This window comes from Falco peregrinus, chromosome 4 (genome assembly GCF_023634155.1).
Source record: "Falco peregrinus isolate bFalPer1 chromosome 4, bFalPer1.pri, whole genome shotgun sequence".
NCBI lineage: Eukaryota > Metazoa > Chordata > Aves > Falconiformes > Falconidae > Falco > Falco peregrinus.
This window is the reverse complement of record NC_073724.1, coordinates 21,171,459-21,195,066: the sequence shown is the minus strand read 5'-3', so window position 1 is coordinate 21,195,066 and position 23,608 is coordinate 21,171,459. Positions and strand designations below refer to the sequence as shown.

At 40.0% G+C, this 23,608-nt stretch overlaps 1 protein-coding gene across 4 annotated transcripts in view; it reads left to right on the top strand.

Annotated features, from left to right (window-relative positions):
• Positions 1-23,608, top strand: part of GRIK1 (glutamate ionotropic receptor kainate type subunit 1) — a 174,440-nt gene that overhangs the window by 127,957 nt on the left and 22,875 nt on the right. For 2 of the 4 annotated variants that reach the window (XM_055802663.1, XM_055802664.1), the window contains exons 8-14: positions 7,057-7,164; positions 7,915-7,959; positions 10,976-11,089; positions 12,304-12,507; positions 13,133-13,356; positions 18,632-18,750; positions 22,936-23,153. In XM_055802663.1, the coding sequence (XP_055658638.1) occupies positions 7,057-7,164; positions 7,915-7,959; positions 10,976-11,089; positions 12,304-12,507; positions 13,133-13,356; positions 18,632-18,750; positions 22,936-23,153 (1,032 nt within the window). The remainder of the gene's footprint in view (positions 1-7,056; positions 7,165-7,914; positions 7,960-10,975; positions 11,090-12,303; positions 12,508-13,132; positions 13,357-18,631; positions 18,751-22,935; positions 23,154-23,608) is intronic. The other 2 variants (XM_055802665.1, XM_055802666.1) reach the window with 1 other exon arrangement.

Genomic DNA, 23,608 nt, shown 5'->3' with positions numbered 1-23,608 from the left:
TTCAAGAAGCAAAACTTGGGGGGGGGGGGGGGGGGCGAGGAACCATGAGAAGAGCTCACTCGCTGTCTTGTCCCTTACCATCAAGAAACACAATTAATGTCCTCAGTATATGTGCATCAATCATTGTTAATAATTCTGTAACCATCAGAGTTCAGCTCTGTTAATAAGTCTAAGACCCAATGGAAAAGACGTCATTGCCAACCTCTGCATTTGGATGTCAGTTAGTACCACAGCCCTCATCAGAATCCCTTTGGGTTCAAAACTAAAGTAGATGTTCACCTTCTTTATAAGCAGGTAATACTGACTAAACAGAACAGGTCTGTCACTCTGGTGCACCTGATATGTTGAGGTCCCCATATGTACTTCTCTGCCACCTTTTCTTAAAAGCTGAAGGAAGCTTACCTATAGTGGCATGGAGACAGTAGCACTTGTGGAGGTTGCTTTGCAGTCATTCACTCTAGGTTGCTGTTTAGGTGAAGGAAAATGTTCTAGTGAGATGGTGGCTGAAGGAAATTATGATGTAAAATCTCTCTTCAGGACAAGACTGATTTCCTTTCAAGTTTCTCATTTTGGTAACCAGCACAGAAGCAGAATGAATTTCCTAATCTCAGTCCAAACACATAATGATTTCATTTTAGAAGCTATATAGGTCCAAAAGACCAAGATGTTAGCATGTCTCTGCCACTAATGCAATGGTAAATGAGCAAGCATAATTTGGGGAGTTGAATACTAATGCTTCCTGAATTCCAGGTCAGATGATTGCCATTAATTTTTTCTATTTTTTCATTCATCATTAAAAAGAGCAAGACAAACAATGGTATGATTGTGGTATAAATTATTACCTTTTACTTCAAAACTGTGGTTAATTAGAAATGTACATTAGATCAATAACTGATGTTCAGTTTTGCCTAGTAACTTCTGATAATAAGCAGATTATAACACCAAGAATTAAAAATACAAATATACTTGGCCAATAAAAAATAATAATAAAAAAAAAAATTAGTCCAATTATACTTGTCTTTGTAGGTTACCTTTAACGTGCTTGGGAAAACAACCTACCAAAGGTCAAGATAATGCCATTGAAAGAACTGACCGTAAAGAAAAATATTCTTATCTTCAATTAGGCTTCACCCTAGCTTCTGAATGCCCTTCTCCCACACTGAAGAGCCCAGCTAACCCATCCCTGTTCCACGCTCCCATTAAATCTGTAGAAAAACTGCTGACTGTGTGGCTTTAGGATAAGGTTTCAAAATGTTGCAAACAAACAGCAAGAGAGAGAAATAAGAATATACAGAGACTGTTTTACAGAATCTGTAACTAAATATGGCCCATTGTCTACTTGGGGAATTTCTCAAGTCAGTTGTGGTAGGGGTTTTCTTGGGGGTGTGTGCCCAGATGCGTTTGTGAGGCTTTTGAATGAAGAAGACTGTAATTTAGCATTGCACTTATCTCCAAAAGTCTTTATATAAGATGATGTTTATCATCAATTTATGATACTTTCATATTAAACAATAATTCAGACTTTAGCAGCAGATGCAAAGTTCTTGAATAACTTGCACAAAGTCAAGCTTGAAATGGTTTTGTGCAGGGGTTTGAAGCTGAACAACGGAACAATTCATCTTCTGCCACAATTCTGTGCTGAAATAGCTTTTCTTCTTAGCTTTTCACTCCGAAGTTTTATCAACTCCTTTTGTCTATATATTTAAAAAAAAAAATTAAGAGTTATGACACTTTCTTCTTATACCACTTAAAGCAGATTCAATATGTACACACATTCTCTCAGTAATACAGTCACAGTTTTATTTGCATTTCCAGCCACGTATTTGTGTCTCAGATGTTTTTTTCTAGCATTAGCTCTGGACATACATTCAAAATAGCGGGTCTTATTTTTTGAATAGTGGGAACAGTAAAAGTTTAGAACTTGAGTTCGAAACTCTAAAGAGATTGCTTGATTAATTACAAGTGGAGGTCTAATGAAAAGGTTTAGAAAAACTTGTATTTCACACGTTATTGAAATAAGTGGAGTATCAATAGAAGAATGGAAAAGTCTGCACATTCTGAAACTTTATTAAACATGATAGTGTAGAATGTTAAAATAAGATTATGCCTTTGCATTTTTGTATTGCCAGGGCACTATGAACAATTTGAAAGGGACCTTGAAAAATTTAAAGTTGTCTAATCTGAAACACAGCTATCCAGTATCTGTCAGTCACTGCGACAGTGGACTTAGGAAGAGAAAATATGCCATAGGCAGATAAACTGTTAACTAAAATATTTGAATAAACCTATATTAAAAAAACCCAAACACAATAAAACCATAATCAATTTGTCTGAGAAAGATTGACACTTTTGTGTGCAGTATTGCAATACAGTATCTACAAAATCAGTTATATCCCATTGGGGCTATATCATCAAGCTGAATATTTACTCAGTCAATGGATTATATACACTGTGCATTATGATTTCTTGATGTAGTCAGTCTTGCTAATACAAATCTGGGAATACAAGTGAGGTCTGGTAGAGACAAAAGAAACAGAATATGAAATGTACCTGTTGTTTTACCTTAGTAAGTCTGGTAGCAGATGAACTAATTGATTCTGTGATTGAACTGTTGATTTGCTTTGGCTGAAACTAAGGCTGCTATTGTAATTGATTCAAGATGATGAAGTGGAAATTTATATAAAGACCATATGACGGTGGTGTGATCTGAAGCAAGTTTCTGGAGTGATTGCTCTTAGGAGCTGAGTCAGCTTCATTTTCCTGTTGTTATGATTTTCCATCAATATATTTATATGGAAACTAATATTGTAATTTCATTATTTAAACCCAGATTTCAGTTTGTAGTTAGCCTACAATCTTAGTTTTTTAAAGTAGTAAAGATAGAAAGTTTCACAGTTTTAATTAGGTTTCTTTGGGTATTTTTGCCATGTCAGGTAACCTTTAGCCTTCATAGAGGACTGAAGAGTTATCTGTAATCTGTTCTGTCTACAGCCTTTGCAATGCTTATTAAGAAAAGATCTGAGTAGCTGCTGGTCCTGAATGGTTTGCTTCTCAACTACCAGTTGAAACCAACATATTGAGTTAATTCCCCATTTTGTTTAATAAATGGGAGCAAGTCATCAATTGTTTACAACTTAGAAATAGGAATAATAATTAACTGATAAAACATAGTATTGAAGAATGCGATACTTTATTTTGAATACAAGATGGACACTGGATTGCTCTACTGCTAACCAAACTCCTGAAAGAACAGCATTTCCTCATGGTTCTATTGTCAGAGGCAGCTTGCAACCTTGGGATCTAAGCCAAGCAAAGGACTTTACAAGCAGAAGCCACTGAAAATCGCATTTTTTTAATTAAGCTACAAGCTCTACTCAAAATTATACAAACAAAACCAAAAATGTATTCTCTCCCTAAGAGTTTCATATTGTGCCCTTAGATCCTCCAATATTAAAGTAAGGACAGAGTGCAAAAAAGCAATTTTTTTTGATGAATTACATGAATAGGTTCCAATCCAACTTCTATTATATCCTGTAACATTTAACACGAGTGTCACTAGAAACATTAAAATTGCTATAAATCTTGCATATAAAAGCATGAAATCTCATTGCTGTGTTAAACGGTCATGTGGTTTCTGACTACTCAGAAAGTTCTGCTTCATTTCTGTTTGTTAAATTGCTGCCTATTCTGTTTGCCTGAACACGGCACCTTAATAAGTACTCGCATCCTTGATTTACCTGACAGACACCTAGACGTGGTGGTATGCAGCTATGATTTTGGAGCAACGATGCAATTCATGCAGCCGGCAATTGTGCTCTAGACTAAAGTCGTATTAGAAGCTTGGAAGTTTTACCGTAAATATCAGATGGCCTGGGATGGACCATAGGTTCCTAGTTTCTTAGGGAAAACTTTTGTTTCTGATCAGGACAGAAACATCACCTCTCTGTCTAGATGTGCTGCCTACACAGGCACCACAACTGTCTTGAAGACAGAAATAAAATTATGCTCACTGGGTTCAAACCCAGATGTTTTATTTTTAATTAGAATAAATAAAATAAAAATCAGAAATTAAGTTTAGAATTCAAATGGTATTTGAAATGTGTGCCTCAGAATTAAGGTCTGAAAAAAACTTCAATATTTTAGTTTAACTCTCCTGAGAAATGTTCCCTGAGTTCTGTTTACAATTTAAGTCACATTTGGGTCATTATTTGATGGTCTAAGTGGAACTTAAGTTAGACAAAAGCTATTTGCACTTCTCTGCTACCCTGAAATGTAAGCATACACCTATGCACCTTGTAACATTTTTTCCTTCCATTTCTTTTAGTGTGGGGGTAGAAGCACCGATGCCTATTTTCAAAAGTGAGCTAGCATTTCACCATATGAATCTTTTTTATGAAAATAGAGATGCAGGCTCCTGATACCATTTCCAAAAATAACATATTGGTTCCTTTATTCAAGATCATATCACGTTAGCAGAGAAGCTGAGCATCTGATATGTAATCAATAAATCTGAGCATTTCACAGAAGTAAATTGCCCTCTGAGGAGGAATTGATCTCTAAAGATCATATTTTAAAAAATGTTCCATCTTTATGAATAAAAGATGGGGGTCATGTCACAGTAATAAAAAGACAGACTGGAAAAGAGGTATTATATAATGAAATTCATTATGTGTCCTCTCGTGCTATCTTAATCATATCAGCAGACAAAACCACAAGTGTTTCACTGTTTACAGCTGAGATTTTTGTGTGTTCACGCACCATTAAGATGGAAGGTCTCATAGCAATTTCATTGTATTTGTGCTTTTCATTCTTATTTTACTTAAGCATGCTTCAAAATCCTGCTATATTTCTGCAAAATCCTAGATACACCAGAGCTGTCTCGCACACATGGTAGTAACACTCCAGCATCTAAGGTTAAATCCTTCAGATTCAGAGCTAGAATTTAGGTTTAACAGGAAGGGAAGACACCATTCTGTAAGTCTGCTGATTTGTAATGCAATTTTCCTTATGTCATCAGTCCACAGCAAATTAAATGAAACAAATAACAATGTGCAGTAGAAAAGCTTGTAATTTAAGAATTATGTGGATGACACACATGAAGAAGCTATGACATCATTTGTCATCAGCCTTTCTTGTATCTTTAAATAATTCTGTCTAATGTGGGAGCTCCCAAAAATAAGTTATAAGAATCATCCGCAGTTTGAAATCCAGAAAATACTTTCTTTTATATGTAAGCTTCAGCCTTGGAGACAAAACAGGGGCTGTATGAGAGACAGGTCTCATTTAAAAGAAAGTGAGCTTGTTGGGAAGCTTACAAGATACAAAAAACTTAAATTGCAGAGAAAGTTAGTTCTGGACATTGATCCTGTTCTGTTGCGCTGAAGAAGCTTTCGCAGCACAGGGAATCATCGTGGCTATACAAACTGATATACGAAGTCCACCAATCTAACTTACTCTGTTAAATATTTAAACTAATGTTTAATATATTTTAAAAATGAAAATGTGATTTCACTTAATTATGATGGAACTGTAAAATGCTTCCTGGACCAAACCTGATCATATGCAACACATAATGCTGTACTTTAAACACGTATGTAAGACTTGTGTACCTTACACTATAAAGGCAGTGGCAGCACTCTGCAATTAGGAATGATACACCTTGTTTGCTGACTTGGGAACTTGTGTCTTCTTCCTTGGGAGTGCAAACTGAGTGGGGATTAGTGAAACAGCTCACCAAAGTCCAGGACATTAGGAGTCCAGTGCTGGTGGGGGATGTTTAACCACAAAATGTCCAAGAAATCAAGTAAGAAAGACAAAAGCCCTTCTTTCATTTTTCTCTTCGGGGGAAAATCTGGATTTCTTGTCCATGAGTAGCAGAGGAAGCATCTATCACCTGAGGCTAGGGAATGCACAGCTGCAGTGTTGAGAAAGCTTTGGTGACTTGGGATGGTTAGCTACCTTCCTTCACTAAGGACTTTCTGGGGGATCCTATTCAGCACTGATTGCCATTTGTTACCCATTCACCATGGAGAACTTAGAAGGTCCTAAGCTGGGCTAAAAAAGCTGATGGATTTAGGCTGTCATAATCCAAGGTTCAGACCCAAAGCCTGGACAAATCAGACTCCTTTTTTAATTTCTTGGTGAATTCTTATTGTCCTGGTTTTGTCTCTGATAGAGTTTTCTTCTTAGTAGCTGGTACAGTGCTGTGTTTTGGATTTAGTATGAGAATGATGTTGACAATACACTGATGCTTCGGTTGTTGCTAGGCGATGCTTACTCTACATCAAGGACTTTTCAAGTTTCCCATGCTCCAGCATTGAGTAGGTGCACAAGAAGCTGGGAGGGGACACAGCCAAAACAGCTGACCCCAACTAGCCAAAGGGATATTCCATACCATAGAACATCACGTCCAGTATATAAACTGGGGTGGAGTTGGCCGGGGGCTGCCAGTCACTGCTGGGGGGCTGGCTGGGCATCGGTCAGTGGGTGGTGAGCAATTGCATTTGCATCACTTGGGGATTTTCCCCTTGGGTTTTTCATTACTATTATTATTATATCCTATTTTAACTGTTTAATTCTTCTTATCTCAATCCATGATTTTTATCTTTCTTCTGATTCTCCTCCCCATCCTCTTGTGGGGTGGGGGGAGAGTGAGCAAGTGGCCGCGTGGTACTTATTGGCCAGCTGGGGTTAAATCATGACACGCAGTGCAGAACTGCCCCATCCTTGGGCACGTGTAGTGCATATTTCATTTTCATTTTCTTTCCTTTCACAGTATACCTTTTTTAATACAATACCAGACATATGTAAATGAATACATATAAACTGTCACAAACTTGTGCCTGATTGTAAAATACAAAACATATTGAAGAGAAACTAAATAACAGAAAAGTTGAAGAAAGCGGTTTTTATTGAAGTAACAAAGCCACACATCTTTAAAAAAAATGATTTGGAAGTGATTCAATGCTACTGTTAAACTAAAATGCAAAATTTATTATGGCTTTGGAGTAGTTCGTACTAATCGTTACAGGGAGGAGTGCTTTTGTATTCACACAGGCACGGTGGGATGGTCTAACAGGGCGCATCACCTTCAACAAAACGGACGGCTTACGGAAGGATTTCGATTTGGACATTATTAGCCTCAAGGAGGAAGGAACGGAAAAGGTAACCAGATCTTAAGTAAAACAATGACAAAAAGCTCATTTGACAGGGCCGTAGGAAAGGCCATTCTGCTCAGCTTGAACCTCCCACGCTTGGGGTAAATACAGATACTCTCAGGATTATTTAAGTCAGAGTTAAAACAGAGCTAATAAGGTTTTTTATTATTTTACAATGCATACCTTGCAATTCAGGGTATGGGATAGGAATTAGAGACTAGCAATGTTTATCTGAATGGAAATAATTATTTTAAGTGCACATTATCCTCAGTTCTTGCCGCTATAACTTGGTGTGATAAATTCATATATACAGATAAAACCTAGACTTATCTTACATATACTACTTTTAGTAAATGTGACATGAGGGAGAGAGGAAAGAAGGTGCTGGAATAATAACCTCAACGAGAGCTGAGATGTTAAAAATTCATCATGTTTTTGAGATTAGATTAGGTTTTTTTCCTTTTCCCTGGCCCTTGGCCAGCAAACACAGGCTCCCGATGGGCACTGCAGGGCTCCCTCCACCACCGCCTGGGAGGTGGCTGCTGGGGGTATCCAAAATCCCTAACACAGGGAACGCCACCAGCTCATGTCAGCTGGAGACAGCGCTGTCCCTTACTCTGCCTACACTGGCTTGACTGAATGATAATTGCTGATGGGTTAATTGAGACTTTACGTATAATTGCTCCCACACAGCTCTCCAGACTGGTTCTCTTTTCATTTTTAATGAAGCACTCTGTTTATTTTTCTCTGTACCAAGGCTGCTGGCGAGGTTTCTAATCATTTATATAAAGTGTGGAAGAAGGTTTGTACACAGACAGGTGATGCAAAAAACCTTTGGGCTGGGTCCTCAGACTCATCCTTTGGGTTTTGATAGCGACTCTCATATTGCAGTTTAGAGACAACAGTCTATTCAAAAGTATGAATTTTTCTGGTAGAATAGGTTTCAGTCCAACTTGAGACACTTTATTCCAAACAGTAAAAAAGATCTTGTCAGGATTCAGCATTTTCACCAAAATATTTTTTTAATTATTATTTTATTTCTTTGGAGCTGTGCTTTTTCCCTCTTTGAGTAGAGGCTCCTGGCTGCAGCAAAAGCAGTCCTTTTCTCAGCTATTATCCTTGCTGATTCACCTAAGATTCACCAGGAGTGGTAAATTTACACCATTTCAAATGAACATCAGCAGCAAGGACTGTTTTAACATGTGGGGTTGTGGGTTTTTTTGCCTCCCACAAAATGCATACTGTGCAGGCAATGTTTGAGTATTGTTGACTCAAAATTTTGACAAGTGTGTTATTAGCTCCTTACAGAAAATAATATAGATGATTAAGTGGGTGCTGACATTCACTAACATATGGAAATTGGAACTAAGCTTGTTTATAAAAGATCTAAATTACCCCAGGAATCTCATCCCTCTTTTAACATGAGGTGCCTCTGCCTGGTGGAAAAGGCACCAAAGTGGGAGTCAGAGACCAGCTCCATGCGCTGCTCCCCACTGGAGGTACAACCCACAGCTGCCATTCTTTAAGGAGACGATAGCAACTGCATTCACCACCTTTAAAGCGTTCTGCAGTCACAAAATAAAAATTTCTTATAATGCTTTGAATTATATTTTGTACATATTTCACACAGATGTTATTTCCCACTCCTCCCACATTCACAGTTTAAAAAGGTTTTGGGTTTTTGTTGTTTTGGGACTTTTTTAATGCCACAGAGTAGACCAGTGTAAAACATCTTACAGCACTCATTTGGTGTTCTTATAAAGCACATACTTCATAACCCTGTTTTAATCTTCAGTGAATCAGGTTGAGGCACAAAGACCTCCATTTCCCTCATTACTGGTGAATAGATCATCCTACCTGACATGCAGAATGCTATTGAACCAATCTCGCTTTTGACTCTAGGCATTTTGTGTTACGCTGAATTGATTTAAACCAAATTACAACTGGTTCAGAGCACAAGCTTGCTGAGAAGGACATATGACACCTCTCAAACTTGTCACTAAACTGCAATAAATCCCCCAGATTCACCATAGTGATGTACTACCTTGATCTCATTCTTCCAGTGCCCCTCCAACCTCCTCCATCACTCTAATCAAGGTTGACCTGCGGTGTCATTCTTTTATCCAGACATAGAGTGGTCTCTTCTGGTGTGTTTTGTATGCACTGTGACTGTGGCACTCCATGTTCTTCATGGTTGTTCTCCTCTTCCCTGCTGTGAGCCGATAAAAGCATATCAAGTCCATAACAATGAGCAGAATGGCAAAAAACTCAACCACCCTGATGTAAATTCAAGGGCACTGGTTATTTACTGTATTCCTGACACAAGCTATCATAACGTCCAACATTTTATTTCCTGTGTACTTTAAAGATCAATTTCCCAACCTGATCTACTTTTGGAAACAAAAGGATTGACTGATAAATGCTTGAATAATTAATTTTAAAAAACGGCATGACTATCCCATTAAGGATACCTTGGAAACAAAGTTTGTGAAAGGTGAAAGTAATGGCACCCAGGGACACAAACCCAAAGTTTGTTTGAAATAATACATTTATTACCCCAAATCCATACTCAGCAGGCACAAACTAATCTGCTGGGTTTGGCACAAAAGCAATGCCATCTCTGCTTCAGTTAACATCCCCCCCCCCCAAAAAAAAACAAAACCCAAAGAGCCCAGCCTGGGTCTGAAATGACTGGGCATCTGACTGCAGATAGAGACCTTCAGTGCACCGGGCAAGTCAGTCAGTTTTGTCTTAGACTTAGTTGGCAGCTTTACTGAAAATCCCAGAAGGGAGGATCTGAAAGTGGTTCCCTCTCAGGTAGAGCTGAAACATGCTGGCAGAGCAGCACAGGGATGTGAAGGGCTCTGTGGATGGCCAGTGTCAGTGCCCCAAGCCATCTGTCTGTTGCTCTCTACAAATCTCCGATACAAGCTAAATCACATGAGCCAGCTCCTTGCCTGGAGTTTTCTCACATCAGCCCTCAGCCATGCTATGTAAGTAAATCCAAAGGAGAAAAAAAAAAAAAAAAGATGCTTTCATTGTGTTTAAGTAAATGTTTATCTGAATAAATCAACAGGCTTATAATTTCTGCCTTCACAAGGTGTAGATCCAAATCCACTGAAATCGCGAAGATCTTCCCCTTGAGGCTTTGGATTGGGCACTAAATTCTGAAATTTGTCAATATCTCTGGGGCTAGAAAGGAATTTGCCTTTGGTCACTTGTATTTACTGAACAAATACTGATCAGTGTGTGAAATGGTATCACCTTGATAGCTCTGACATACATAGCATTCAAGAAATGACAGAATAATCTTTGCTAAACCTGCTGAAGGCACAGCGGAAGCGAAAGGCCAATGCATCCATCAATCTGCCTCAACATATTTATTCAAGCTTTTAATCTGTTGTATTGGAAGAGAGAGGTCTTGCCATATGTTTCAACTCTACCATTTACAAATTTTTTAAAAAAATCATAAAAACAGACATTTGACATTTTTTAGCAGGAAACAAAGTCAACATGTTCCACTTTTGTAGCAAATTGCCTAGTATGCCACAGTATTGACATGCCTTATACTCTTACAGCTTGTTCATTTCCACCTGCTTTTGAAAGGGCAGTATATTCCCTGTGTTTTCTAAATCAGCCATTTGATGTTGCTGCCTTACTCGGACCTACAGTTGTTTCCCTTCTTTAGCATTTCGTACTGCTGGTGTCTCTTTCTGTGGTGACTAGAGCCAGTGCACCTTTCCTAGGTGGTGAGCATTTAGGGAAATGTTTCGGCTCACTGCAACCAGGCAGCCGCTCACCCATTCTCTTCTGTGCAGATCGGGGTTTGGAACTCATACAGTGGCCTTAACATGACGGACAGCAACAAGGATCGGTCGACCAACATCACGGATTCATTGGCTAACCGGACACTGATCGTCACCACCATTTTGGTAGGTCTCACCGGGCAGAGGTGGCACCGTCAGCCACACTGTAGGATGCAGGGACTGCTGATGCTGAGTTGCAGGGCTCTCTGTGGCCACCTTTGCCACCTCCACATTGCACTCCATGGCTGTTTTCTTCCACACTAAAAATGATTTGTTAAACTAGCCTGCTTTCAAGCAGTTGTTTTGATGTAGACTCAGAATCGACGTACACGTTCATCTACCCACAAGATCGATTCAAAAATACCCTGCTGCCAAAGAAAGGCTCTTGGGAACCTCCACCTCCAGAAATGTTTAGCTTACTTCAATATTTCAGAGGCAAACCCTGCACACTTTTCTTACCAGAAGAATTATCACACACAGATACCCAGCTTTGTAGTCAGTGCTTACGCATCCTTCCTTTTTACTGAAAATGAGATGAAGAGGACAGAAAGAAAATAGCAAAGAGCAGATAGAAAGACTGAGTTATGGCCTTAACTATGATAAATGGAAAATACGCAGCTGGGTATTTATGAGTTGTTTTGCCTCATGCTTTCTGCCTGGCCAGTAATGCCACTTTTTTTCAATTATTCTGCCTAATTCCTCAGGAGGAGGGAAAGAGCTCAAAGGCTCCTCTACATTCCTTTTCTATTGCCAGAGGTGTTTTGCCACATTAAACTGCAGAAACCTGCTTGCCCAGATATTCTTCTATCCAAAATCCTTTAAACAGAAAAGCAACAAGGTACTTTACAACCTACCTATGCTGTTCTCCACTCCCTCATGTGAATACCCAGTCAACTTACAGTGACCTTGTACATTTGAGGGTTTTTTTCAATAAAGATTCATCTTCCACAGAATATAAAATTTTAGATTCCCCTTATGATCCTCTTTTCTGTTATTTAGGCTTCTCTCTCCTTCAGTATCCTTTCCTGTCCCTTAGGATGGGACAATGTAGAGCACAGATCTTGGGTCTCATTTTGGTGCTGCTAAGCACTACTTTAATTGAAGCTCCTGGGAGCTATGAATGGTCTGTTCCACTGAAAATGAGGGCCCTTTTGCTTATCACTAATTGATTCACTCAATTTGTTAACACACCTAAAACAGCTTTTAATGGACACAGTAAATTACTGGTTTCCATCTAATTGCAATCCATTTTTAAAGTATCAACATAATTTAGGGAAACTGATATAATCCAAAATAAAACCTTATTTCTATTGCTACATGTCTACTGTCTTTTCCTATAGGAAGATCCCTATGTTATGTACAAGAAGTCTGACAAGCCCTTGTATGGAAATGACAGATTTGAAGGTTATTGTCTGGACCTACTAAAGGAGCTGTCAAATATTTTAGGCTTCATCTATGAGGTCAAACTAGTTTCTGATGGTAAATATGGAGCCCAGAATGACAAAGGAGAGTGGAATGGGATGGTCAAAGAACTCATAGATCATGTAAGTTTGAATCCTCTCTTCATTCTTCTTTCACCTGTGGTACTCTTTACATGAAGCCAGCCCAAATGAAACATTTGCTTTAGTTTTCATTTTTCTAGAGCCACTGGTCTGTCTTTATTGACACTTGTCAGAGCAGGAAGTCATCTCTACACCAGTACATCTGAACCAACCATTTGCAGGTGTGGAGGGAAACCACCCCCAGTGGGGCAACGGCACTGACCTAGCACAGGTCCTGTCCACACCTTGGCTACAAACTCCAACAGCAAAGGCTAAGCTTCCAGCCCATCTCTCCCCTGTGGCAGCCTCTGCCGTGTGAATGTAGGATGCCCCTTCCCAGATGCTCTGGCAGCCCTCACTCGCAGTCTGCCCCATTACACAGGACCGAGCCCCATGCCCCTGGTCATACCTCTCCTACTCATGTGAAAGTCACAGATTTCCCTCTGCCTGCAAAAAGAGGAAACAGTATTGTGTACCAACTAACACCCCATCAATGTTAAATTTGGTTGCACTCTTCAGATTTATAGTCTAATTTGGCTTAGCTTTTAATACTTGGGGGGAAAAATGGAAGGGATCATAGTGTGATGAACATGAAAAAGAGTGAGTATTTTCGCTTTTGTGTTTTCAGAAAGCTGATCTGGCCGTTGCTCCTCTCACTATTACCTATGTAAGAGAGAAAGTAATTGATTTTTCCAAGCCCTTCATGACTCTTGGAATCAGTATCTTGTATCGAAAACCCAATGGGACAAATCCTGGTGTTTTCTCCTTTTTAAACCCTCTTTCTCCTGATATTTGGATGTATGTTCTCCTAGCCTGCCTTGGAGTCAGTTGTGTCCTCTTTGTCATTGCAAGGTAAGTCAAAGATGTAGTTTTAGATGCATCCACATTAACTACCTCTCCTCCCGCAGGTGTTGCATGGGCTATGCGAACTAGATGTCGTATAATACTATCCTAAGGGTTTTATCCAGCCCTAAAACATAATGTTCTAGAAAGTCTCTTGCTGTTTTCACATCAACACTACTATCACTTTTATATATTGCAATGTGGTGAGATTTTACTTTCCTTAAGGGCTGAAAGGAGAGAAATATCTGATGAAATGTGTCAGCCTTTCTTTGTCAGTGCGCAACACCTCAGCAGACTACATGTTGAAAAGCACTTTATATTACTTGCATGTAAGCACCTCTCTTTTCCACTAGCAGTCCATACAGTTAAAAGGTAAGAAAAAGGATGTGAACACCTTTTTGCTGAAAGATGTTAATTAGGTCAGGTAATATCCCCTTGAAAATACAAAATAACGTGGCTGGGACACATTTTTCCCAGAGAGGACAATCTGCAAGGTGAGGTATACTCCGGTCTCTCTCCCAGCGCTGCCCTGAGGTGTGCCCTGCCTGCCAGTGGCAGTCTCCCAGTCATGTCCCCATTCAAAACCAGCAGTAAATAAGCACATACACACTGCTTTTCCAGATGAAGCCAAAGCTCATAAAGTTCGCAAAGGCAGGTGTGCCAGAAAATGTCTGGGCCAGTGTACCACACAGCCACATCCCCAGAGGGCCAGCAGAGCACTCTACCCTTATCATTGAACTTTACCTTAAAAACTCTAGACAGCTGATATGGTCTCACAAACCTGGATACAAGCTACTTATCATGGCCTTCAGAAAGCATGGACCACAGTCTGGGAGTCAGTTGCTCTAGGGCTTTAAACAAGAGCAAACCAAGCATGAAAGAAAATGAACTTAGAAACTTGTCAGAGGAAATTGGTCATTTGAGGCGTACTTTTTTTCTATGCTCTTGAATACACCTGGACTCCAAATTGACATAGTTATTGTCCTTTTCTTCAGATAGTGGCCTTGGAATTTCATTTCCAACTCTATTTATTTGATCTCATCCTTTATTATTGCCTTCGTATGAATTAAAACATAGATATTTTTATTAGTGCTTCACAGACATTCACATTGGGGTTCCTTTTACTGAGGATCGCTAATTAAGCCTTTCCCCAGTTCCGCTATGTATTGTTTTGCATACACAACAATATATTCCACATTAATAAAGTGCATGGAAAATAGCCTGAGAAAACATTTATGCTATGAAATATAAGAAAAGAAGTGGTGTATCAGTGGAAGTCCACACATTCACATCACAGCAAAAATTACAGAAATGCTGCAGTTTTTTATTGCAAATAATGGCATTTGACTTTAGGAAGTCAGCAATAATGTATATATTCCAATGTATAAATGCACATACCTCATTCAAAAGTCATGAAATAATTGTAATCTGAAAAATTAACTCTGATAATATATCACATTGTGCCTGACTTCCACTTCTGTGTGAGCCAGGTCAAATTAAGCTCTTGCTGCTTTGCCTCCAATTCACTGGTTTCCTTTAATCAAAAGACACAGCCCTGCAAAACTTTTACTCACATGAGCAGTTCTGCTGAGAGTGACTGGCCCTGGACATACATTTCTCTGTGGTCCACTGAACAACCCTTGTTCCAGGTGGACAACTTATGTGAATGCTTTGCTTGTTTGTGTTTTTCTATACTGGTACCAAAGCACAGAAATTTGTGGGATTTGCTTTTTCCTCTAAATTGCTGAGAATGTGAAGAAGGAGGAGGGAGTTTGAGGAGGAGAGATCACGGTTTAACTTATTAGTGTTGGCTCTAGGTAAAAGGAAGAGCTTATCCATCCCTGGCACCTATGGGGCTGTATACGATTAGTCATGACTTCCCACAAGCTCTTGCAGTGGCTCACTGTACCATAAATAATAGCTCTTACTGTATGCAAATCATGATCTCATTCATGACTAATATTAAATCTGCTTGACTGTGAGAGATTGACTTCTCTGCAGTTGTGTGCCAAAACTAAAAACATCCCACAATTCTCTCCACCTCAGAACAGGCGGAAGGGAAAACAAAGCCCGAGATAACCTCGGTGCTTCTATTTTTTTAAATAACAGCATCGAGTTTACAAGAATAAATAAGCATCAGGGTCCTCTGTTTGCACGCAGAGATGCCTACATGCAGATGTGTGGCCCAGAGCAAACCAAAGGGAAACATACAGTGCTCACAAATCATCGTCTATGAAACCTGTTCGCTTTTCTTTCTTGGTTGTTAAATATTACTCCAGATCACAGTGTAGCCTTTGGGTAAATCCATAGGTTTGCTCTGTGTAACTGTGATACATTTTGTTTCCGGAATCTTTCTAAAAAGCAGTAGTTCCAGGAACAGCGTAACTAATGAAGCCTGATTTCCCTACAGATTTGTGTCTCATGGTGGATTGTGATCGCCAATTGAAGTTTCTTTGTCTGTTTATTTGCTTTCCCTGCAGCTGAAGGATTTATAGGGGATCTTTCCCATGCAGATTAACTGATAGATAACAAATTGTGAGCTCATCCTGCAGCTTCTCTCCTAGTGGGGCTGCTATTGGAACGTTTCACAACACTTGCAGAAGCATAATAACCTCTAAGGCCTCTACCTGTTTGTCGAATTTAGCTAAAATTAACTAAAAGGCTTAAATGTCATTAGAGGTATAGACCCACACATATTCATAAGACAGCACAAAATCTGACTTGTAACAACTGAAATATAACAAGTTTGCATATCACTCTCATAAGCCACCTATTCTAGGAAAAGAGGAAAAGAACGTACCAGTCCAGCAAAACAGTTAACTGATTTTTTTTTTTTTCTGAAACAAATGCCTTTTTTGAACTGATGCCTAAAAGCAGTGCCTGATTAGATGGCAACTACATAGGCTGAAGAACTACACAAAATTGTGTTCACATGTCATCTTAATTTACTTTAGACTTTATAAATGTTAATCTATTCCAAGAAGCTAAGCCATTCTTACAGTCCACATCTAGACCTGTTCATGTCTCCAAATACATCAAAATTTCTGTAAGATTCGCCGAACGTTTCAGCAAATATTGGTTAGATTGGTTTGAAGAACCTCAGGAAGCATCCACTTTTTAACACTGCTACAGTAAATTAAACGGTTAACAGTATTTTGACATCAGTTCATGGAAGACAAATACTTGGGAATAATTTTCATAGACTGGGATAATCTTCCTGTTATTTCTTCAGACTTTTCAGCAGCTAAATAATTTCTCGTTTGTCTTTGAGCCTTATGTAGCACTGTCGTTGTTATATTAATTTTTAAACTCAAACACTGAAATTTTTATCACTGTGAAGGGTTACAGACTGAAAAAACTCTTTTTGTAAGTACCCTGGCAGTGAATGAGCAAGGCATTTTCGGCCTAAATTTCCTTTTACTGTTAATGCCATATAAATTGTGCTGTTGGTGTCAATGTTGTGAATGACGGTAGAGCTAGGTAGCTGAGGTAGCCACCAGTGGTGAATAATGTCACACGGAGCCTATATAAGAAGGTGTTTAGGTGACCTTGAGCATCTCATCTTTATCAGAAAACTCAGCATAGCTACTGCTCAAGGCCCAAAGAGGGAGAAAACCAGGGAAGAATGGCCAGAAAAACAGCAGGCCTGAGCACTGACATAGAGCTGTGTTGGAAGCCAGCCTCTTCTTAGAGCTCGGCACAGCAATAGAAACACAGAAGAAAATCAGCTTTTGCTTCAAGGTGAAAAAGAAATACATACCCTGGTACCACATTGATATATACACCTAGAGCTGTAAAAATCCAGTCTGGCAGGAAGAGTTTTGCTGCCAGAATTTCATTGCCACTTTCTAGCAATGGCTGTTCTGCTCTTCCGGTGATGGAGACATTAGAGGCCAACCTACTGAACATGGTGGTTGTGTGAAACAGTGCAAGGTCCCAGCCTTGGACTTCCCAGTGAGGTCAGGCAGAGTTATTTGTACATCTTCTTACTGTCCTGTGTTAACACTCCGGGACCCTGTGGGTGAACGCTTAGCGTGGGACCTCTTCAATTCTATGGCGGTTGGCAGCTCAGGCAACCTACAGGTCCTAATTCTGGGTCTCTTGCTAAGGTTGTTTCCCCAAATGTGCACCAACAGGGTTGGGGACAATTTTGTTACTACACAACAGTTGCTTCCATTATTCTAGCACAAATCTGAAACATATAATTTGGTGATCGCTTTTCTTTTAACTGGTGTATGCAAAACTGTTGTATCTTAAACCTGAAAACTGTGCCTTTTGTTACGATTTTTAATAGTATTGTACTAGTAATGGTAATATTGTGCAGCTAATGGCATCCTAAGCTACATACTGTTTCAATTAGTGGGTTCATTATAATCAGAGTTCATTGCTTCAGCTAAGCAAGGCACTCTGCTTGCAACTGTGCATAAATTCAATGCTTTATTGTCAAAACAGTAATTAAAATGTATGGGCATGACATTGTCAATTTAAGCTATATTCATAAACTTTATAAGGAAGTATGCAGCAAGCCACACAGCTGTGGGAAGCAATAGCAGACAAGGTACCTTGGGGAGAAATGGTCCTTAACTTAGCTCTGCCAAGTGTTGTGCAGAGCAGAAGGGGCACAGTTTGCAGTTGCAGGATGGTGTGCGGGAAATAGGGCAGAGTTCTTCCATTAAAGGTGCTCCTCTGTGTAATTCTCTCCCTGCAATGCCGACAACGTGACCCTAGAATGTACAGGCACTGCAATTGCTCCCAAATGCCTTCAAAGGACCGGCAGCCTTTTTTCCCACTGCTGTGGCAGCCTCGCGCAGGGAGAGCACGTTCAGCATCCAGCATCTCGGCTACAGACAGCTAATGATGGTTGCCTTTAGAGGACTTCTACTCCTTCATTATTTTTTAAAAGCTTTACCAGGGAGCAGCCATGTGATTTCCAGGTGTCCCCCTGCCCCCGCAAATGTCTGTCTGTCTGTCAGCAGCGCGGGCAGGGAAGCCGTGGGGCACTGCAGCAGCCTCACCCCCGAGAGCTGTAACGGAGAGCTGGAGGAGTAAGGAAGTAGCCCTGTGCTAGATCTGGGACTGTGAAAGCGGCTCCTGGCATTGCAGCACTGCTCCACAGCTTGTACAGAGGCAGCTGTGAGACATCCCGCGGACAGCCTTTCGGCTGAGGTTTTCTTTTTCTTGTTTCCTTCATTAACCTCCTCACTTTGTGCGTTGTTCAGCAGGTTTGCTGCCGCTGTGTGTACTCTATTTAATGTTTACAGATTGTTTTTGTTAACTGCCACAGGTTTACACCATATGAATGGTATAACCCCCACCCGTGCAACCCAGACTCAGATGTGGTGGAAAACAATTTTACTTTACTAAATAGTTTCTGGTTTGGAGTTGGAGCTCTCATGCAGCAAGGTACACCGGTTACACTTCGTTATCGCACACGTCCCACAGTCTGCTCAAGGGCTTCTGTGCTGGTAAACTCCACCCTCTGTAAATACAACATATACTGTAAAACCTGATCTCAGAAACTAAGCAGTAGAAGAAAGGAAGATGACGACGAGCCACTGCAGCCAGGGGCAGGCAGAGGAGGGGAACCCATGACACCCAGAACAGGGCTGCAGCGGGAGGAAGGAGGGGAAGCATCTGAGAGAAAGGGAAGTGGACAGGGCCATGTGGGAGTGTCTGGAGCTGACATGTAAAATAATCACAAGAGGGATATGAAGCACTTCATGCTGAAATTGAGTTTATTGTTGTAAGAGGCTTGGCAACAGGAAAATGTTGGGCTCCATCCCAATGGAGACAGTAACAGCCTTACCTACCCTAGAAAACCTTTTACAACTGCCAAAAAAAAAAGATGCTTTTTCTTCAGAAGGGCCATTAAGTTTGTTGGCACTTGTCAAAAACTTTGTTTAAACACAAAACCAAACCTTTTTTTTTTTTTATGGCTTTTCTGCATGTATAAACCCCATCCTTCTGTAAATGCATCCAACCCTAGAAGCATTAACTTAACCCAGTCACAAGGCCCTGTTGCTGATGATTTTGGAAACAGCTGACGTTTTACTCGGTTGACAAGAAAGGGCAGTGAAGCTTACTCCATATGGGAAGTCAAACAGATATGTGTACTAAACACATTTGTTTGTGGCAGGTATGTTCTAAGGTTTTGAATTAAATCGCTATTCACCAAAAATGGGGTTCATAAAAAGAATGGAAATATTTTCTGACAAACATTTCAAGTTGAATAAAAGCTGAACCAAAAAGCCCCACCCCATGACAACAACCAAAAAGGCAATCCAGAGGAAAGCCCAGCAGTACCTTAGCACTAAATTTCTAAACGTTTAAGTAAGGAATATAAAACCATCTCTACATTCATCCAGGTACAGTTTATTCTTCCTTCTTTAACAGATACGAGTAGCAGTAAAAAAAAAAAAACAAAACAAAACAAAAAAAACACAAGGAGGACTTTTTCGTAGATGTGGTAGAGAATAAAGTTTGTATTGTACCTACGATGCACTTGCTTTGATTGGTGCACTAATGTCTTGACAGGATGTAGAGCTTCCTCATAGAAATTACTTTGAATGAGGTTGGATGAAGGAAGAACCATTCTGTTTTACTTTTTTTATTTTGTTTTCCTACCAATTTCTCAGTAAAACACAGGCTGAGGTTTTACAGTATCAGGCAGGTGTGTGTATATAACTGTGGTTGCCCTGTGTGTGAAAGTGCCCCAGGATTTTGTGTTTCAATGTACTGCCTTTTTTGGAGTTTACCATCACCCACAGCAAACTGTGGGATGCAGTGTTTGCTCGTTACCACTACCTTGGGTACATGACAGTCAGCCCCAACCAGACTCTGCTTGTCTTTCAAGAAGATTAAAAACAAAACAAAAGAAAGAAAGAAAGAAAGAAAAAGAAAGAAAGAAAGAAAGAAAGAAAAAAACATTTGTAAGGCAACACAAATGTTTCCATGTACAAACTTGTGGTGCGTGTGATTGTAAGTTCATCATCATTAATGTGAAGAGTTTGAACATGACGTGAATGGTTGTGAAACTCTGCATCTAGTGTTACGCTCTTTCTTGTTGGCAGCAGCTGCTTGTTATGCTTGATTGGAAGCCACTTGTTATTAAATTTTAAAATGTGATGATCAGACTTTCTCTTTTCTACAGAGCGTGAGCAAAGTCTGGATCAGGATTGGCTGTCATGTCTGCCATAAAAAGGCACTAGAGAGACTTCAGCAAGTATTGTCTCTGACCCCGAGTCTTGCTAGCAACTTTTTATTTAGACATTATTTCCCCTGTTTTCCCCCTGAAAGTCTCAGATGTGTTATGCATACTCTGAAAGCATCCAAACAGGGCACATTTCACCCAATTCATTCAGAGGAACTATCACTTTCAGAAGGGAAAGCTACCCATCAGAGCCCCTGTTCAGCAGGGCAATGGGTGAGACAAGAAGCGTCTGGTTAAGGAGAACATGTAGGGCAAAGCCAGTGAGCATGGAGCAAATATTAATGATTCTTGCTGAAATCAAGGCCTTCCAAAAGGTGAGCATTGAAACAGTCATGGGAGCGATCAAAAGAAATGCTGGGCCCGCTTGGTTCAGCCGGGAGGAGAGTGTGCTCAGCACCTCACGAAAGCAAAACAGTAGCTCACTGCATAATTAATAGGCTGTGGCATTTTAAGCTTAAATGAACTGAACGTGTTCTGCTGCTTTTTCACAAACAACTTCTTGCTAGAGGAAATCACAGGAGGTTTGGCATCTCGCCTCACAAATTCAGCAAACTGGGCTTCTCTGCCTACTCTCTTGTGCTGCCGTAAGGCTGCTCTGGCAGATTTCATGGTTACTTATTAAGATATCTGCAAGTTATCTGGCTATTATGCATTAGTGGGATGTATATGTCAGAACGAGGTATTGCATCAGGGTCCAAGTGTAGAAATTATATTTGTATAGCTGTCTAAACTTAAAAGAAATAATACCTCCAGGATGAACTGAATCAGCACTCCTAGAAGCCAGCTTTTGCAGGTCAACCCCACTTAGAAATAAACACACACATTCCTGAGGGCAACAATACAAAAATGAAAAAAGATTTCACTGTATTAAAAAAAACACCCAAACCCCACAAAAACCCACCAACAAAAAACATCCTAATCTGAAGAGCAAAAATTACAACAGACCACAAACACAAACCTGTATAGAGCTACAGCTCTCAAAACAGGTACATTTAGACTCCAAAATTTCAAATGAGAGTTTTAGCTTTTAGACTTTGGCTTAATTTGAAATCCGTGCAGCACCAGGGCCACACAGGGCTGCACAGGCAGAGCATCTGCTCTCGCAGTTTGGCAATTCTACTTAACTGACTTAAACCCTTGGGCTATGTTTAGTTTTGACCTTTAAGACACATGTCTATATGTTTACAAAACTAAGTTAAATCTGCTGGTTGTTTGGAAAGTTTTCACCCTTTTGGTCTTTGCTCCAAAAGTGGCATTCAGAGTTTTTGCAAAGTCTGAAAATACTCTCTGTCACATGTTTAAATTTCCTACAGAAATCATTAAATAGCTGGGGAAAGATAATAGGTCGACACATTTTTCCAATAATAGAAATATGTTTGTCATATCGAAAGGTTTACATGCTGACATCTCCATTCACAGGCACTTAAGTACTTTCTTAAGTCCATCGTTCATCAACAAAGTAATTATGCAAAGGCTTAGCTTTGAAATCAAAAGTATTCAAGTGGCTGTCTAAGTGCTTTGCTGAACCAGATCCTTGAATCCCACATAATGAGCTAAGTTCAGTGGGAACACCTCTGGAAAAAACAGCACAAAACTTGCACCAGAATGCTTAGAAACACAAGTACCTGTGTGGCTTAAATGCAGATTGTCTGCGCTGTTTAGAAGCCATTTCAGTGCACTTAACACCCACATGTGCTATTTGTCTGTGACATGCAGGCAAATCTGCTAAAACCTTTTCAGTAATAATGAGTGTTGAATACACTGTCCAAAACTTTGCATTGCCCTGTAGATCCAAAGGATGCGTCCACTCACCCTCTGAATTTTCAAATGTAAGTCACACATTTGTAGTAAGACGTATTCAAGGTTTTGAGCTCAGGTTCCTGTAGGCTGATGAGTTCACTGGAACCGTACTGATGGCTCTGCTTCTGCTTGGGTATGTCAACAGGATGCATGGGGCAGGTTTCTTTTGTAAGGTGTTTCTGCCAGGTAGCTTGTAAGCAGAATAGCATTCTGCTAAAGATCTCTGTTTAAATAATTGATTACAGTATACTGGCAAAAAGGGATTCAGGAAATGGACAAAAATACTAGTATAGCTTGCTGGGAATGTAAGAGGTTAGTATCACAATGAGCATTAGCTCAGAGCTGTAATGGGGCTTAGACCCAAGGATAATTCCATTTGTCATATATCATGGCATACATCCCCTTCACAGTGTGTTACCATTATAAATGTTAGCTGTGCATCTGTGAGATTATTGTTTAAATCATTTTATCATACTACAGCTCATAAAAGCATTCTGTGCCTAAAACCAGTCTGCGGTATCAGGAAAGGCATCTCTCAGCATCATTTTAACATGATTGTTTTGATGATATTGTAACAGGATCAGAGCTGATGCCCAAAGCTCTTTCTACCAGAATAGTTGGAGGAATATGGTGGTTTTTCACCTTAATCATAATCTCATCCTATACTGCCAACCTGGCTGCCTTCCTGACTGTGGAGAGGATGGAATCCCCCATTGATTCAGCAGACGATTTGGCAAAGCAAACCAAGATAGAGTATGGGGCTGTTAGAGATGGATCCACAATGACCTTCTTCAAGGTAAGATGGCATCAGCTAGCTCTGTACAGTCAGACTGACTCATGGCCCTCCAGTGATAAATAGTGAAGCGGAATCGCAACATTTGAAAGGATTAAAGTAGTAGGTAAATACCTCACTTGCCCAAATCCATAGAGGATCCTTAAGCAATTGTAATTTAAAAGATGGGAATTTTTCCCCTCAAGATATATGGAGAAACAACCTGTTGCTATACTGCTGTGAGGAGCAAACCCGTGCCTTTGATCTGAAGGGAACCAGGGCATGGACCTAGGGACATTCTCCTCCAGGTTGCTTCTCGGGGTGGGATTTCAGCTTTTTCCAGCGACTTGGCTAAGATCACTTTTGAAGGTCACATTTGCATCGCAATAATACAGCAGGCAGTCAAAATGCATGTTTGTTTGTCCCTTTCTGAAAATGGTCCATGGTCAGTATTACACAGAGTAGTAATACGGGACACA